Source organism: Aquarana catesbeiana, linkage group LG02 (assembly GCF_042186555.1).
Source record: "Aquarana catesbeiana isolate 2022-GZ linkage group LG02, ASM4218655v1, whole genome shotgun sequence".
Lineage (NCBI taxonomy): Eukaryota > Metazoa > Chordata > Amphibia > Anura > Ranidae > Aquarana > Aquarana catesbeiana.
Window position 1 is genome coordinate 667471442 of NC_133325.1, and position 19512 is coordinate 667490953.

General features: G+C 40.4%; 1 protein-coding gene across 4 annotated transcripts in view; it reads left to right on the forward strand.

Annotated features, from left to right (window-relative positions):
* The window catches only part of INPP5K (inositol polyphosphate-5-phosphatase K), a 104657-nt gene extending 87084 nt beyond the window's left edge, over positions 1-17573 (forward strand). For all 4 annotated transcript variants that reach the window (XM_073616639.1, XM_073616640.1, XM_073616637.1 and 1 more), the window contains 4 exons: positions 569-706; positions 6118-6201; positions 8274-8378; positions 9743-17573. In XM_073616639.1, coding sequence (XP_073472740.1) covers positions 569-706; positions 6118-6201; positions 8274-8378; positions 9743-9838 — 423 coding nt within the window. In that variant the 3' untranslated portion in view covers positions 9839-17573. The remainder of the gene's footprint in view (positions 1-568; positions 707-6117; positions 6202-8273; positions 8379-9742) is intronic.
* The last annotated feature ends 1939 nt before the right edge of the window (positions 17574-19512 follow it).

The following is a 19512-nucleotide window of genomic DNA, read 5'->3' on the forward strand; positions in this document are numbered from 1 at the left end:
GAGGAGATAAAAGCCCGTGAACCAGCGTGGAACGAAAGCTCGTCTGTTGCTGTGACCACGCATTTCACGCGCATGTGCTTTGTCAAAAGCTTGACTAGAAAAGTGAGGTTACCAAACTGGCTTTTTGCTGTCTGGCAGGGCTGTGTAAATCTCAGGACTGGATAGACAGAAATACAAATCCTTTAGAAGTAAAAACTGTTACTATTTTTTTCTTAACTGTGTATTTTACTGTTAGTGAAATGTGACTCTATGATTTTATTCAAAAACCAAAGGCAAATTTCAAAGTGGAAAAACTGGGTATTTGGAGGAATCTGTCAAAGCTAAAAGAAAGCAAATACATTTATATTGCATTGATCACCGAACCCTTAAAATCGGCTACTAAAACCAGCTACAGCTTTATTTTGCTAGTCATTGGTTTGTCCTTTTAAAAAATCCTTTTTGTCAATCTTTAATATTTTGGTGATTTTGTCAGCAGTCCTGTCCACTTTACTTTGCATTCATTTAGGAGACAGCTGAATGGGAAACATATATTGTTTATCTTTACACGTGACTTTTATGTGCTTTGCAGATGAGGCCTCTTATCCTCGAACCTCCAGTGACTCTAAGAGCGGAGGGAGAATGGAATGCGGACCATGACTCTCTCATTAGCTATTCTGTGAGCAAGGATTTTCCCAGCAGCACCTGGGATTGGATTGGCCTTTATAGGGTATGTAGGGAAATTATTGCATTTTTAAGCTTGAGTGCATGTACAGTGCCTTGAAAAAGTATTCATACCCCTTGAAATTTTGTCATGTTACAACCAAAAAGGTAAATTTATTTTATTGGGATTTTATGTGATAAACCAACACAAAGTGGCACATAATTGTGAAGTGGAAGGAAAATGATAAATGGTTTTCAACATTTTTTACAAATATCTGAAAAGTGTGGCGTTAGATCAAAAGGGTGCTTCTACTAAATACTGAGCAAAGGGTCTGAATACTTAGGACCATGTGATATTTCAGTTTTTCTTTTTTAATAAATCTGCAAAAATGTCAACAATTCTGTGTTTTTCTGTCAATATGGGGTGCTTTGTGTACATTAATGAGGAAAAAAAATGAACTTAAATAATTTTAGCAAATGGCTGCAATATAACAAAGAGTGAAAAATTTAAGGGGGTCTGAATACTTTCCGTCCTCACTGTATATTTTAATCTCTTTTTTCATGCAGCCTGTGGGCTGAACGAAAAAAAGAGATTGATCAGTGGGTATGTCCACCATTAGAATACCTCCCTTCATCCACCCACTTCTAATGATGGGCATACATGCACCATTTATATATGCCGAAGTATGGGGGCATCCGCCCACAAAAGTTAGGAGCAAATCACTCCTCCACCCCTGCTGCCCCCATGATTCGGCATATATGCACTTTTTTTTTAACTGTGATGGTGAAATCACCTCCTACAGAGTTGGAGTAACGGCTTTATGTATCGTGGGAGCAAACGCTGTTGCTGTCAAGATAAATAAATCCGCGCTGCAACTTAATGGCGTACCTGGAAACAAAAAAATGGTTGACAATAAAACATTGCAGAATAGAAGTAAAAAAGGAGCAGAACAATAGAGAGATAGAGAACAATAAAACGACAACTATTTTTTTTTTTTTTTTTTTTTTTTTTTTTTGGGGGGGGTTTTTTTTTTTCTTTAACACTTTTTTTTGTAACTGTAATGGTTCGATTCCAGGTTCGGGTCTCTCAAAATGCAATGGCATCTTGGGAGACCCTGTGTAAGTGTCCTATTCTGTGAAATGCTGTACCCTACGCCAATACTCAACTAGTGTATGGTAGCGTTCAAAACATTCACCAATGCAAAGACCAGGATTGTCAGGACATCGTGGACAATAATAACGGCTGTCACGCCTATATCTATGCTTGCTACAGACACGACATCTTCTTTGGGGGGCTCATTGGGTAGGGGTACTCGGGAGGACATACGGAAAATGCCTCTCATGCAGCCGGCTTACTTCATTTGGATTGGGAAGGTGAGGTGAAGCACCGTCTGGATACAGAAGGGCTCTGACGATCTCTTCCTGGAATGTAAGGAAGGATCCAGTTCATCCTGAAGCTCTGTATAGCACATGAGCGTTCAGCAAAGCCAATTGAAATAAATAAACGGACACTTTTTTGGACCAGCGTCTAGCCTTACGGGCAACTAGGTATGGTGTCAACAACTGGTCGTTGAGGTCCACCCCTCCCATATTTCGGCTATATTCGTGGACACAGAGGGGTTTCTCCACAACACCAGTCGCCATAGGAATTTGGGCCGTCCTGTCTGCATGAAAGGAGGAAAGAACAAAAACATTCCTATTATCCCTCCACTTCACACAGAGCAAGTTATTACACTTCAAGCAGGCTCTCTCCCCCAGCCTAAGACGGGAATCTACAACCCGCTGGGGAAAGCCCCGGCGATTAGATCGCATGGTGCCACATGCGCCAATCTGATGATCAAACAGGTGACTAAAAAGTGGCACGCTCATGTAATAATTGTCCACATACAAGTGGTATCCCTTTCCGAATAAGCGTGACACCAAGTTCCACACTATCTTGCCAGCGCTCCCTATGTAATCTGGGCAGTTCTCCGGCTGTACGTGACTATCTCTTCCCTCGTAAACTATAAACCTACATGTATAGCCTGTGGTCCTGTCACAGAGCTTATACATTTTGACCCCATAACTGGCACGCTTGCTGGGAAGGTACTATTTGAAAGACAAGCGGCCAGAAAATTTAATCAGGGACTCCTCAACGCAGACAACTTGATGGGGAGTATACAAGGCTGCAAAACATTAGTTGAAGTGGTTTACGAGGGGCCGAATTTTGTAGAGCCGATCATATCCAGGGTCTCCACGAGGGCGACAGAGTTTATTGTCATTGAAGTGCATGAACCACAAGATCTGCTTGTATCTTCCCCTGGCCATGGAGGCAGAGAAGGGGGCATATGGTAAACTGGGTCAATGGACCAATATGACCGCAACTTACTCATTTTAACAATGCCCATCTCAAGGGAAAGGCCCAGAAAGGTCTTAAATTCGGAAACTGTAACTGGTTTCCAATCTCTGGCAAGGGAGGACTGGGGATTCGTGGCGATGAATTGACCAGCATACAAATTACTTTGGTCAACAATAGATCTATAGAGATCTTCCGTGAAAAACAGCGAATAAAAATCAAGTCACATAAAATCAACTGTTTCCACCTGAATGCCGGGTTGGCCAGTGAATGGGGGAAGTACGGGTTCTGCAGAAGTGGTGGGCACCCAATTAGGATTGGCAAATTCTACAGGAAGGACACTATGGGCACGACGGGCCTGTCTTTGTCTTCTTGGTGGCAGCGGGACACTACTTGTGCTTGCCACCTCGCCAGCTTGAACTGCATTTATGGGACTCGCCACGTCACCAAGTGTTACTGCAGTGCTGGATGTACGACCAGGATGTACTAGGCCGCTGGTGCTTGCTAGTTCACCAGAAGGATGAGCGGCACTAGCACTTCTCTGCTCCATATGAGAGCCCTGCGGTTCTTGCACCTCAACAACAGAAGAAGAAGAATAGGGTCGGGTACGCCTGACCTTGGCAGGGACCTCAACTCCGTCGTCAGAGCTATCCGTCATGGAGCCGCTGTCATCTACAGGATTGTATTCTGAGCCTGAATCTGACAGATGAGTGACTTCCTCTTCACTATCTGTCATGCTCAGAAACGTGTAGGCCTCTTCGCTACTGTACCTTCGATTTGCCATTTTGGGCTCTAAGTTTACCGGTACAGTAGTGAGACTCACAGGAAAAAAAAGCACCTGACTGTCAGCAACTGTATAAAACGCTACCAAAAAAACTGTTATCAATCGCACGGATCAGGCCTGACTCTGCAAATGCTGCAGTTATGTGTTTAGTGTTTTGTAAGTGACAGTGATCGATCGATACTGCACTTGGGTGGGCTGGGTAGAGGGGAAAAACGCAGGTGCTAGCAGGTATCTGGGCTGATCCCGCTAACACTGCGTTTTTGGGAACCTTAAACTGCTGGGGACACTAGTATAGATCTGATCAGATCGGAAATTGATCCATTCAGATACTATAATACTAAGGGAGGTGTATGCTGCATGCGTGGGTGTTAGCGCTACTGGCACTAACCTGATGCTGCCTGGGGAGACGCAGACCCTATCTGACCCTAAAACCTAACTGATATCACCCGCCGGGCGATCAGGTGGTTAAACCTTTATTGGGTAATAAACGGTGGGTATAAAAAACAAACTAACCAGCGTCACCCATAACACTTATATGGTGATCACTGGTAAAAGGGTTAACTAGGGGGCAATCAGGGGGTTAAAACCTTTTATTAGGTAATATATGGGGGTACCTGACGCTATAAAAATGTGACGGTGAATCTAAATAACTAACAGGCTAACTAGCATCATCAGTGACACTTATACGGTGTTCACTGGTGAAAGGGTTAACTAGGGGGCAATCAGGGGGTTAAAACCTTTATTAGGTAGTATATGGGGGTACCTGATGCTATAAAAAGCTGACGGTGAACCTTAATACTTACCTGGATAACTAGCGTCGCCCGTGACACTAATACAGCGGTCAGAAAAAATATCGCTTAGTGACACTGGCGACAGGGTGAAAGGGTTACCTGGGGGGCAATCAAGGGGTTAAACCTTTATTAGGGTGTAACATAGACTTAAAGGGGCCTACTACTAACTGCCCTAACACTTTTTACAGTCACAAATGTCACCAAAAGCAGTTATCAGTAATGAACACTGCAATCGGTGACACTGTGACAGGGGGTGATTGGGGGGGGTGATTTTATGTGCCTATGTGACCTGGTGTCAGTGTAGTGTTGATGCACTTACTTGGATGTCTGCTTTCCTCAGGCGCCGGAACGAAAAGACCGACACAAGGAGAGATGACATCACTTCCTCTGCTTCTGTTTACAGTTACAGGAGCAGAGGAAGCGTTCCATTCCTCAGGAGCGATCGTGAGGGGGTGGCCATGAACCAGTGGCCTCCCCCTCAGGATGGATCGCTCCCGTAGCGATAACGACCGCCTCGGGCACCGGGGGGGGGCATGGGGGCGCGATCGTGCCCCCCACCCACGGGAGGAGAGTAACTTATATATACGTTACTCTGCCTGCCCGTGCCATTGTAATGTTGTATATGTACATGAGGCGGTCGTTAAGTGGTTAAACATTTTTTAGGACCAGGGCAGGTTTTACTTTAACAGATTGAACTTTCTCAGAAGCAGCCAATCTTAAACTAGCCATACATGATCTTGTTTTTTGTTTCATTCAACCAACAGGTTGAACGAAAATAAAAAGGGACCAATTTCCCACATCCACACATTTGATTTGATGGGGGAATCCTTCCTGGTGAGTTATTGTATTCTGATAGGTAATAAACAACATGATAAGTGCCGGTGGCACTGGTCGTTCTGCAAAAACCTAATCGATATCGATAGATTGACTTGTGTACAACCAACCTGCCTATAGATGGATCAAAATCCATATGGTCCCTGCTGGAGCAGCTGAAATTCGATCCATGCTTTAGGCAACCTAATTATGCATTGTGGAAGAAGGATGCGCAAGGCTGAAAGTGAGGGAAGAAATACACTGTGACAGGTAGAAAAAAAAAATGAGCCGATAAAAACATCTGAATTTTGAAGTTAAGCGGACTAATAAAGTTATTTTGCAATGCATTAGTGTATGTGTGTTCGACAACAACATTTAGATTTGTGTTAGCAGTTTTCTGAAATCTTGCTCTCGATGGAGTGATCTTTTTACCTGCTATTCACTATATTGGATGTTATACTTGTGGGCAGTTACCCTGGTTTTCATGTCAGTGGAAAATTGTTTGAGAAACTACTAACATGGGACTGTCCAAGAGTTACTTGCCTGCTTGTGAACTGAAGATCCAGACAATTTGTAATAATAACAAAGAAATAACAATAGAAAAATTAGTTTGGATTTCCATATCTCTCCCCATAACCTTTTTTCTGCAATTCAGTTTAAATGTAGTGACCATTTTAAATGTCTTATAATATTTTTGCAACTTCTTTCAAAAGAGAATTTGTGCTTAACCACATTTTTTTTTTTTTTTTTAACAGGTTGGATTTAGACATACAAATGATTATGTCACCTATGCATGGGTTAAAGATGATGAAATTTCCTTTAGTAAAGACTGTAACCAGGTGAGTGATACAGTATTTTGCTTGAATGTTGTGTGTATTTTCATATAAATTCAAGATTCATAATTTTCTCTGTAACATCCTGGTAAGTGTGGTAACATCAGTCACTGTTGTTTCCTTATTCAGCTGACCATCCATTCTGAAGCTCAGAGTCCTGATCTCCAGCACGATCAGTCTGAGTGTCAGAGATTTACATAGAAACACATTATGCAGGCAGAGTTGCTTAGAAGAGGAATGGAAACGAATGAGAATGGTGTGTGTAATTAGAACAGTAGGCAGAATGAGAGCATAGTGTGGCTGATAATTTTGTATCAGATTCTGCAAAGCATAGTAGAGACTCCTAAAACAGTAGTTATCCTACATCGCTGATTTATATCACAAATTCTTTAAAAATAATGGGTTTTTACTTCACTTTAGCAAAGTGGGCAGGTCCATAAAAATTATTCTTTTCTGCACATTGGCCAACTGTTCATCCAGAACCACTGGTTATAGGACAAGTGCAGCCCAATATTATAGATCCAATTACGGTAGTACCTTGGATTACGAGCATAATTAGTTCCAGAAGCATACTTGTAATCCAAAGCACTTGTATATCAAAGTGAGTTTCCCCATAGGAATCAGTGGAAACTCAGATAATTTGTTCCAGTGTCACTGCTAGTGTATGCAATACTGCATGTGGCCAGAGGTGGGGGGCGCCGGAGGCACTCAGGAACGGAGTGTTTCCGAGTGTCTCTGAGCGTCATCAGCGCCCCGCACCTCTTGCCACATGCGGTACTGCTCACCCCAGAGGCGCTCGCAAATCGAGTCAGGATTGCGAAATAAATATATATATATATATATATATATATATAAATAGGAAATAGTTTGTTTGTTTTTATACTTGTAATGGTGGTGATCAGCAACTTATAGTGGGACTGCGATAGTGCAGAGGGCAATCTGACACTAACTGATGCTGGCTGGGAGGTACACTAACTGACTCGCACTGACATCACCAGTGACACCGATACTGAGATAATACTGTACTAATGACACTGGCTAGGAAGGAGTTTACATTTAGGGTTGATCAAAGGGTTAACAATGTGTAATGTACATGTGCTGCTTTTTACTAAATATCTGCATAATGCTTCATATATATATATGGTATAATATAATACAAACTATCACCACAACAAGACTGGATGTTTAAAAGAGCATGCATATAAAACCATGACCCTCTTACTATAGGGAACTTGTCCTTCTAAAATGTGATATTTTTAGCTGGCAATTTAGAAGTGTTAAATATTACAGAGGGGACATCCAATTTAATTTACTTTGGTGTGTTCTCGAAACGTTCTCTAAAGTAAGCGTATACATATAAATTGGGTTCTGTGTAGTTATCCTGTTAGTATGATGGGATCAGTTAAAGGTTATCTTAACTGAAGAACAAAAATGTAATATATTGCAGCTTACCAGTACTTGGATTGGTTTTAAATTTTTAAGTTGACACAATTTTTAGAAAATACAGAAAATACCTGTTGATCTTACAAAAATCTCTGTGTCTTTGTTGCTTCCTGTGAGCTGCACTGAAAGCACAAGCAATGTTATCTTCCTTATGTAAACTAATTATCTCCCCACTACCATATAATGAAGATAAACAAAGGCAGACATGTTTGAAGTCCTGCCTGGGTGACAACTATGGCTTCCTCCACAGATACAGTGGAAGAGTGAGAATAGCCCCCCAGGAACAGGAAGTGTGTTATTTTAGGTGCAAATAAAAAAAGAAAAAAACGTAAAAAAAGAAAGCTAATGCAGTCACATCTAAGGACTGGTAAACTGCATTATATACATTTTTTTATTTGTTTTGGGTTTAGAGTCTATGTTGGAGAAAGGTCCAGTAGTTCCATATTTTATTACGTCTATTTCACTCTCTATGTTTAAATATACCATTTTGGAACGTTCACTAGCATCAGTGTATTTTCCAACAAAGAGTTTTATCTGAGGTTTAGAAGGCAATGTATTTATGACAGGTACACTTATGTGTGTTTTGTCATTTTCATAGGATCTTCTTTTAATTTCAGTGTTCATTTATCTCCTAGGTTTACATTAGCGCTGATGAGATTCCTCTTGATGGGGGCGAATTTCTATTGTGCTACTTCTGTCACAATTTGCAGTGTTTGGCTGGTATTAGTGACCCCTTTCAGGTACACCGCTTTACTGTTTGTGGAAATATTAATACTTAATAATGTGTACAGTGACCTTTTCGTAACATGATGGAAAGAACAAAGGAGAGGTGTAATGTAAAGCAGTGAACCGGAAGTAGGCAAGCTGATGGTTTCTTTTGCTGGCACTTTTTTTTACGTATTGTACTTTTTTTTTTTTTCCACATTTGCGGTCTGTGACACATTTGTTGGAAATGCTTCATTATCCCATTATATTCAATAACATTCCCTCCCTTATAACTTTGCTGTGTGTGTGTGTGTATGTGTGTGGTTTTTGAGGTTGATCTGTACACAAGAGAACAAAATAACTGCTAGAATCCTCCCATAGTGACTATAAAGTGCAGCCACTCTAGATTTCTATCTACTACAGTTGAATGGTAGCTATTATGAATGAAGCGGCTGAATTTCAGTCCATGTATGGCCAGCTATAGTCTAAGTGAAAGATAAGAAGAACAGCAATACGCAATCTCAGTGTAGTATATTAACACATTTATTGTGGTAAAAAGACAACTGGAAACTCACATTGTCACAGTTAAAATCAGGCTCATCACGTAGTAAGGGCTTCCGATGGACAGTCTCACAACAACGGGGAACCTCAGACCAGGACAGGAATACTGGGTGGGTGGATACACCTGCAGGGCCAAGAGAACACACCGGGGGCACCAAAATAAGTGAAGCATTAATTGTACTGAGGAATACTAGTAGATTAGCAACTCCCATGGGAAGAAGAAATGGCACTTTTTTTAATGTAATCCGTGAGTGGTCGGCTCATGCATTTGGGATGGGGAGCCTCTACCTACGACTTGCAGCCTGCAAAGTCTGGATGTCAGGTTGATGACAGCTTAGATGAGGAAGTGGAAACCAACAAGATGGCGGAGAGCTTCTTGTGGGATGCAGGGCAGCCAAGAAGTGATGACATTGGGATGGTGGGGGGGGGGCGCAGAACTATGCATTTCAAGGACGCCCAAACCTCTTTCTCAAGCCAAGCTTAACCTAGTCTAAGTGATATCAGAATAGTAGTGGGGGCTTCAAACAATGAGTTGTACCGGTGAGAGAACTGAAACAAAGAAAAAAGGCCCAAAAATGGGACTTATTTCTTGAGAGGTAACACCTTTAAAGTCCCATTTTCTGGCATTTTTTCTTTTGTTTATGTACAATTTACTTGATGTGGTTTTGCTTTTACCCACTGACCTACATATATATCTTTATACACAAGAGAACTAAAAAAAGTTGTACAATCAACACAGCTATGGTCATTTTCAAAAAATTTCAGAATTCTATTTAACAGTTGTCACAAATGCCTGCTGATCTCATTTCCATCTTTTGTATGTTTATATTTCATATAGATCCAGCCTGGTCGGACCTTACCGGGAAAAGATGGGTCGCAGGAAAGCACTGATGATTCCACCAAGTCAGACATGTTTATGGGTTCTGGGTTCTAGGGCTCCATTGACATGTGGAGAGGTCCTGCCAGTAATGCTTGCATATTGAGTCCACTTTTGTTTTCTAGCACCATGGTGCAGTACCGAAGTGGAGCGAATGCTTTGCTGTAATCTCAGCAAAATTGCTGTTTACATACTCGGAGAAAACTGTCCCAGAATGCATTTTTCTAACACTGGATGAAGTAGAACAGATTTGGACTGTAACAAAATTAGTTTGGATTAGTTTTAGTTTTTAAGAGCAAGACTTTATTTTCAGATTTTTATTATTATTTTAAATGATGAATGCTTGATGAGTGGACTGTTTAGCCTTATGTATCTTTAAAGCCATATCATTATCATGATAGCTGGATCACAGCAGTTAAAACCCTATTTTCCTGAATTTTCCAGTTTAGTTTAGAGCGCATTTAGGTTTACAAGCAGGCATCTGGTTCTTATGGTTTACAGAACGTTTTATCATGACACCTTTCTGTAAAATATTAACTTGTGTAGTTATAGAAAATCTCTGCTCCTCAGTATTTTAAATCAGCATGCCTGCAAGGTATCATATATATGTATGCCCAGTTTATTTAAACCTAGCTTGTGCTGCAGTCAATGATACAGGGGGCAGAAGTCCCTAAACCTTCACAGTGCTTTCAGGTAGCTTTTTAAATGTTTTTTTTTTTTTAATGCAAGGCCTCGTACAGACAGCACTGTAGTGTCCTTCAGACAGGACTAAAAACCTATTTGTTTTACAACCAAATGCCAATGAAATTTGAGATAGCAGAAAATAATGATCCTCCCATTACCATGGCAACACACTACCTACAAAAATAACATTGCAGCAATGTTGCACCAGTACCATTGATTATTACTCTAGGCAGATATGTAAAAAACAAAACAAAAAAAAAAAGACAGTTTCAATTTTGCAGTAATTAAAAAGTCCCTAAATATATTTTTAAATATAGCTAGTATATGAATTTTGTCTATATATTGGCTCCTGCAATGATGTGTGCAGCAGGTTTTAGACTGGAGGAAGGAAGGGGCAGTCAGGTTGTGCTGGATTGCAGTGCAGTCAATCTAACATTGGGAACTTGTGGACAGGAATGTCAATCTAATCAGTCTACTGATTCTCCTTTGTCCTTTTTGTAGGCTTGGGACAGCAGGGTAACTTAGCTGGACATACACATATAGATTGTTTTTTTCCTTTCAGCCAGAAGGCTGAATGATAAAAATATCTAAGTGTGAACGAATCTCCCACTGCAGGAGGAACCCAGCAAAATTCGAACAGTGTGTGACCAGTTTAAGCTTTATTTTCTTAACTGCAATAAAGACAGGTGAGATCACTGACTTACCTATGCAGCCTTGCAGGGGTGTCGAGATTGTAAGACTGGTTAAAGAGAATCCCAAATTCTTTTTCTGATAAAACTGATCACACGCAGGATATTCTTATTTGAAATAGCTTTGAAATGTTAATGGACTCAGTTCACTAAGCTATACAGATTTGATTTTGACGGTTATTATTATTTTTAGCAGTCAGTCATTGGGAGTTGAAAATACCTATCACAGAGCTGGAAATAAAAAAAGAGATGGCAAATTACACAAGCTATGTAGTTTAGTGAATTGAGCTTATAGTTTGTATTTACAATTAGTTATGTTAAGTGATAGTGTGCTCAGGCATGTTGTCATCATATTGTAAAGTGTTGTGTGACATATAGAGAACTTCTTTACTTAGCAGCTTCTGTGTACTGAACCATTTGTTTCAGTATACTGTTTTTCGCTTGCGTTTTTTCGGGACATTTGGCAGACATAGGATTTACATGTTGCATGCCCCATTTTAAAATACAGGTGAAAGGTGATTAGAAGTTCATGGTTGTACAGCTCTATGAAAACTGACCTAGCCATGCTGTGCAGATTGGAGATCTCCGGTGATCTGCACAGTCGCATTCAGTAATCAGTGTGGGAAATGACAACTGTTGATAAACATTGTTATGTTAGTCTTGTTAAAAGAGAAGTATGGGCTTTCTTTTTATTTAAAAATCATACTTACCAAGGTGGATGCTGCATCTGTCCCCCCGCCGCCTCTAACATTGAGAACCGAGCAATTCTAATACCGCCGATTGCTCGGTTCCCACAGTTCCCTGAGCAGAGAGCTTGTGACTGTCAGTCAGCAGCACTCTGCTCTGCCCCCCTCCCCTGCACCCAGTGGAGCGCTGGGTTGTGGAGGGGATGGAAGCGGTTAGCTCAGGCTCTCAGCGGCTCACTGAGAGGCTGAGCCGGTCCAGGCATGTGGGCGGATCCTGACAAGCTGAACCGGCCAAGATTCAAACCGTTAATAGGCAGGCTATATGTACCAAGTTGATTGATCGATCAACCTGGTTACAACCAGCCTGCAAGATTCTCCTGCGATTATCACTAGGGATTCCCCTGTCAGCACTGTCTGTGTTAATGGGGGGAATCATGCAAATTTCTTTCCTGCAACCGCAAGAAATTTGCACTGTGTATGGGCCTGCCTTAGTGTTGTTTTTTTGTTTTGTTTTTTTTAAGTACCTTGTTTCACTTTGCACTTACAGCTACGTCTGCCGAGTCTTTTTCTCGCTCTGTCTCTCTTAAAAGTTTTGAGGATGTCAGCTGTAGGTTTAGAAAACAAAGCATGCATTTGGCGGAAAAAAAAAAAGCAACTAAAATCACATTTAAAGCAGTAGGGCAGCCATTTGGTATGGGACCTGGAAGCTAGCAGAGATCACTGTAGTAACAGGGATCCCACAGGTGTAGCACATACATACATTAGTCCAAGCTATGTAAAAATTGCCATACCTAAATTTCATCTTTAATGCAGCTCAAAAAGGTATAAGACCTACCCTAATACATTTATATGCCCCAGTGTGCCCAAATACATACTTTAACTGTTCACTGCTCCCAAATTCAGATCACTTGGCATCGCCTTCCTGATATTCTAGGTAGAGGAGCATGCTTCCTAATGCTTATCATGCGCTGTGCATTAGGGACAGTGCAGACGCAGGTTGGAGGAAGGATTAGGAGGGTGACTTGCTGCTGGTGGGGATCTGTTTCTGTGGACATAAGGAAACTCATCCACAGTGCCAGCCAGGAGCATGCATGCAAAACTGGCTCCATAGGACGATGTAAGGGGATGGAGCCACCTGATTAAAAGAGATATAGTATTTTTAAAGATGTAAGGCAACCACAGGCTTACATAGATTAGCAAACATGGTAAGTGCTGGGTTTACAGCACTATATCATTTTTGCATTTGAGTGTTTAATAACATTATAAATATGTCACAACAATACTTTACATATATGTAAAGACTCACAACTGCCTTAAAGCTATTACACTTGAATTTTTCTATTTTTTATATATGTCTTATAAATTCACAGTGTGCCTAAATTTTTACATAGCGTGATCATCATTTATTATATCGAATTATGTTGTAAAAATCTTTAGATTCCATAAAGGACCAAAAGTTTGAGTGCCTTGCTTAACCAATAGTATATTGTAGTTTTGGGGTTATTGAGGCTTGAAGAGTAACCAATTTTAAATTCAGTGTGCCCCACGTGATTTTAAATGTGAGACTTAAAATGTTTATCTTCTATGAGATGATCTGAAGCAGCTTGGTGGGAAACAAGGTGTCCTAGAGAAAGCAAAGTGCACTCCCAAATCTATGGAACTGGTTTGCTGTTGTATGAAATACTGCTAATACATCACTGGTTCATTGATGTCCAGACTTAATGTATACTTTATTTGTTCTTAGATAAAAGTGCCTGGTCACTGAATTCTGTGTCAGCTTTCCCCAGTCAGGTACATGTTAACAGGATTGTTACGTTTTACATGACTGACCTTCGGAAAATGTTAGTTTCCTGGCTGACTTCAGTATCTGTTAAATCAATGCCATGGAACAAGTATGCAAAGTCAGAGTACCAGATTAGACCCTAGCAAATCCTTTAATTTGATGAATCAGCTTAACAGCCAGGCAGCACTTTCACAAGGAGATGGCAAGCAATGGAAGAAAAAAATTTAGCATAACCCCCTTGTAAATACTTTTTGAGCACTTAATGCAATGGGGCAGCCAGAGTACTTCTGCATAAATTAGTCAGTTATTCCTCTATTTTTCCAATTAAAACATCTAGTGCTAGAGTACTCAGTACAATCAGTATAGCATGATTGGTTATTACTCAGAGATTGTTGGTATAGTGATCACCAGCAAGCATACCAAAAAGTTTGTCTGAGCTACTACTGGTTTCCTCCTTTGGGGGAACCCAAAAGGCCTACTTAGCTATATCTAAATGCATCTCCATGTAGAAGTGTGCAAATCATGTAATGGCGGAAGCATACTGTGCTAGGTGTAAAGGAGGCGTTATGGGGGTTGGAGTTTTATGTAAAGGAGGTAATGGGCTGGGTATGCTAGCTTTATTGGGATATATAGGGTTTGGGGAAGTTAAGTCTGCATTAGCAGGGAAGAAGTTGAAGATTAGGAGCCCAAGTGATTCAAGCTACACTTTGGGGTTGATTTACTAAAGGCAAATCCACTCTGCACTACAAGTGCACTGGGAAGTGCGGTCACTGTAAATCTGAGGAACCCTCATAGCAGAAATATGGAAGGATTTGGGCCTGCCAGAGCCCCCTTGTGAACAGCATTGTTAAAGTCACTGAATGTCTAGGGAATTCTTCATAGGAATATGAGGAAGGCACTCTAGGGTGTAAAGTCAGGACCTTAAATCACTTTATGACCACGCAGGGGTAGTGGAAGATCTGTGCCCCAGGGTTAGGGACAGCTATAAAAAAAAAACAAAAAAAAAAAACACAGGCAATCAAAACTGGCCTTCTCATACCCAAAATGAAGAGTTTTTTCTAGACATCCAAATTCATTTGTGAACGCCCCTCTACGAACCTCATGAATTTGGTATACAATTCCAAGAGCATTTAATTTCCTGTATGAATTCTAGGCACCAGAAAAAACAATGTAGTTCTAGCTTGTGAATTTCTGTTCTATACAGTGGTATAAATGATGCCATCTTCAGCATTTAGATGATTGTGGTGCATGAACTGTATTAAGGAGAATGGAATTAACAACATCAATCTTATGTATTAGTGATGAAGTCTTCTGCTTTTATTGGCTGATTTATACAAGAAAATATTGCGATAATGGAAGTCATTGTTATCCCAGAAGACATATTAGGGCTAGCTTTTACACTATGCACAAGTAAAAAATAATATATATTTATATATAAAAAAATGTATAAATATTGTTTTAGCGCTTATGTTTTTAAATACCTATACCTAGTACTTTCTTTGTGTTTTTATTAGTTTCTGTTGTCAGTATTGTTTTTGAGTTTTTTGGTTTGACAATGAATAATGAAGTCGAACGGTTTTATGTGAGATACTGTATTTTATCCCCAAGGGTTAGCATTCATGTTACAATCAGACTGTACAATCTTTGTGCAATCAATTATAGATTTACCAAAAACTGTGTAATATGGGAACCTGCCTACACTATCCAATCAATGTGTACCCAGTCAGGCAGGCCCTTGTACTATATATGTGTTGGTAGATCTAAAGGAGATTGTACAGTCAAATTGTAATGTGTGTGGTGAGCTTAAAGCTATGGTCTGCTGCATGGAGCACATTGAGATTTTATAGATGTTTATACACACAATATCATGCACTGAGTGAACTTATACATATAATAACATACCCTGTTATTCAAAAAGAGATATTTTACCCTAAATTTGCTTGTACAGTATGTTTTTCCAAAATTGAAGGAAAAAATAAATGGTGGCTTAAAAATGTAATAAACTAAAATGTTATCCTCAAACATTTTCTTCATTGATTGTGAGTCTCTACATTGAAGACCGCTGACTGACAGCAGTGGCGAGCTGCTAGAAGTAGGGTTTGGGGGGGGGGGGGGGGGCTAAATGAGAAGTAGGGCCAAAGCTCCTTTGGCAATACTTCTCGTCTGGGTCACAGGAGTGCACTTAGTTCTGTACTCCCATAACCCAGGAACAGCTGACTGCAGGCTAAAGCTGTAGTCAATAATGTTGGGATCTGCCTAGATGCCTGACTGGCAGCTGAATCCGCTGAGCCAGCAACCCCCACCGCTGTCTGCTCACTGAAGACCAAGAACTGAGCGATCAACAGTCATATGCTCGCTTGGTTCACAGTCTTAGAGCTGGTAGGGGACAGCTGCCTCATCGGACCAATTCTGCATCCATATAGATGAGTATGTAGGTTTGTTTTCTTTCCAATCCCATACTTCTCCTTTAATTCGAATTATGCCAAGCGATGCTGTCAGTAAAAGGTACCAGCTAGTGAAGTCCTCACCTGTTTTTTTGCAACCTTCAAGCCATTAATTACAGAACACCATATGGGTGGATCTGGGAATAATGGTGTCCTACAAATGGGAGAGATGTTACTCCCAGGGCATCAATTAACTGGCAATGACAAAGCATGCTGTATCTAGGCAGCAAGATGGTATGAAACATGACAGGTATTCATGGATGAAAAAGTTCTGGGCAGGTGAGCGATGTTCCCTGTACCTAGCTGTTTGTTTTTTTTATTGCAGGGTACATTAAATAATATAAATGATGTGGTTTAATATATTTTGGAAGCACTTATTCAGAAGTTTAAAAAATCAACAAAAAGAATTCCAGGGTATATAATCCTGTTTGTTGTTATTTAGATAGAAATGACTACATTTTAATTCAGCTAATCAAGGGACCAAATGTTTTTGTAAGGACCAGTCACTGTTTCTGTACTAAATTATTGAAACAAGACAGGAAAAGCTATTAGACAATTGTACCTGCCTTTCTATAATAAAGAAAACTATCCTGATGTGCTGGAGACTGTCGTTCACATCTGGATATTTGAAGTTTTTGCCTTAATCATATAATTTAATTTAAGTTCTATTGAATGTCAGTGAGAAGCTAAAACAAACCGGTACATAAATTACAGAGTGCATGTGTCAAATAAAATACAAAGAACATTGCCAATCTTTGTTGTTAGAAAACATTCACCGAAAAGAGATTTTTGTTTTTGGTGGAGAGTGATGAAGAACCATCTTTCCAGCTCCGGTATGAATGAATACAACCTTGAAGTTCCTCCCATTGCAGAATACACTGCTCTTTCTTTGTTTGCTTATTAAACTTTGATGGAAATCCCCTAACACCAAGACCAGCAGCATGTATAGGGGAGGAACACTAGCATTTGACATTTACGTGAGGACTGCAAAGTGTAAAATGTACCCACAAGCTGCACCCATCATTCTCCAGCACAGCTCCACCAAGAGCAAAATGAATGGTTTGTGGTGAAAGTTTTTTTAATTATAATTCCTGATCAGTATAGTGTGCCACTTGTTTTACTTATGAGAAATATGAGTTCTTTTCTTTTAGAGATTTTTACTTTATTTATTAGTTGTGTGATACTTGTATTTCAGTAGTTATTTTTATTGTCTGCATATGATTGTTTGATTGTTGTCAGTAAAAATCTGACATCCAGTTTAAAAAATACTCATTCACCGGCCACCTAAGCTAGAAGATTGACGCTGGATTCTTTCAGATCAGTCTGCTTGGGCATTTTATTTATAATAATTGTTTTTCTTGATATGATTGTCACATTTCTATCTCTTGTTATTTTACAGATGTATATTTGGAATTTAAAATGCTTTCTTTTTTGCATCTAGTGATATTGTTAAGAATTGACAGGAATAACAATAAAATGCTGCTTGTGACTGCTCTTTTATTTGGATTTTTTTGTATTTCCTTTATTTTTATGTTGTGTTTTTTTTTAAGTTTGATATCTCTGCAAAAACAGAATTTTAATTCTAGTACTCATAAAAAAAAAAAAAAAAAATCGATAGATCCTTGCAGCTGGAATGATTGGATCACCACACGATCAGCAGCGACACTCAGCTCATTTAAATAAATAGCAGGCTGACATTGGCTGCTGCTGTTCATATGTAGCTGCACACAAATCAGTTAGCTGCGGTAGTGCCTGTAATCGGCCATGTGAAAGAGACCTTACACCTCACAAATATTGTATTAAAAAAAAAAAAATTATTTCATAGAACAGTGGTTCTCAACCCTGTCCTCAAGTACCCCCAACAGGCCATGTTTTGGGAATCTCTCTTAGATAAAATAGCTGTCCAAAATACCAAGCCATTGACTCTGATTTAAAGCACCTGTGCAAGATAAAGGAAAATCTGCAAACATGGACTGTTGGGGCTACTTGAGGACTGAGGTTGAGAACCACTGTCATAGAACACATAATAAAAACTGTGTATAGAGGGCACTGCAGTACCCCCAATAGTTAAACACATTTTCCTGGTTAAATCACATCGATCACCAAGTATTGCCTAATTTAAGAGCAACACCTCAACCTGCTAGTATGGTGCCAGGGGGTGCTTGGGTGTCCTATAGCACCCCCAAAATTTCTTTCTAGCACCCTTATAGCACTTCCATCTACAGAGTCCCTGCTGAAAAAAAAAGTGCTACTGACACTATGCATTCCAGCACATTGCCAGCAATTACACTGCCTTGCCTTGCTTGTTGGGCAGAGTGATCTGCTGCATAACAGAATTATCATGGTTCCATTAGCAGCATAGGGGAGAGAGAGCTTTGGGTGAGCAGGGCCTCAGGTAATTAAACCTACTGAACACCAATGCTGGGGGCTTTTGTGCTGGGGGGGATGGGGGTTGCTTGCCCTGACTCTTGGTTGGGATTATTGCTGACCCTGACACAGGGGTTATCATTGCTGGCATAAACACCAATGATGGGGGTTATTATTGCTGCTACTAACATCACAAAATAGGGCTTATTTTACTCTCGCAATCTCTTCAGTGTATTCCCAGGCACTATTTTGTAAAAACCATAGCAAACCAAGGGGATAAGGGTGTTACACTACAAGCCATACACTGTGCAGCAACTCTCACTTTATTAATCTCTCCTACTTTTTGGCCAAGCCGTGGTGGGCATGTGCCCCAGGTAGATGGATGTCAGTCTGGGGCGTCAGTGGTTGGAGTTGGGTGTCAATCAGTGGTTGGGGTGCGGGGGTGTCAGTAGTTTGGGGTTAGATGCCAGCGGTTAGGGATAGGTGGCTGTCAGTCTGTTATCTTCTCATTAAGACATCCTGTGAAATCTAGTGTATTCTCACTCATACTGCCTGTGAAATCTGGTATCCCTTCACTGACAGCCTTTGAATTTGGTATTCCCTCATTATGGCAGTCAAATCTGGTATCCCCTCACTATGACAGCCAGTGTAATCTGGTATCTACTCATTGGGACTGCCTGTGAAATCTGGTATCCCCTCAGTTACATTGCCCTTGAAATCTGGTAACCCCCCTCATATTTCATAAGTTGCGCTAGTGAGGGGATACCAGATTTCAAAGGCAGTGTTACTGAGGGAATACTATTTTTCATGGGTCACAGGTGGCCACTGGATACCATATTTCACAGTCCCCACTAGTCCGGGGATACCAGAAATTCACAGATTATATTGGTGAGGGAGACACCAGATTTCACAGGCTGTGCTAGAGTGAGCATACCAAATTTCACAAGGATACTAGATTTCACAGACTATCAAAGTGAGGGGACACCAGATTTCACAGGTTTTGTTGGTGAGAGGATACCAGATTTCACAGGCTGTTAATGAGGGGATACCATATTTCACAGTTTGTGTTGGTGAGGGG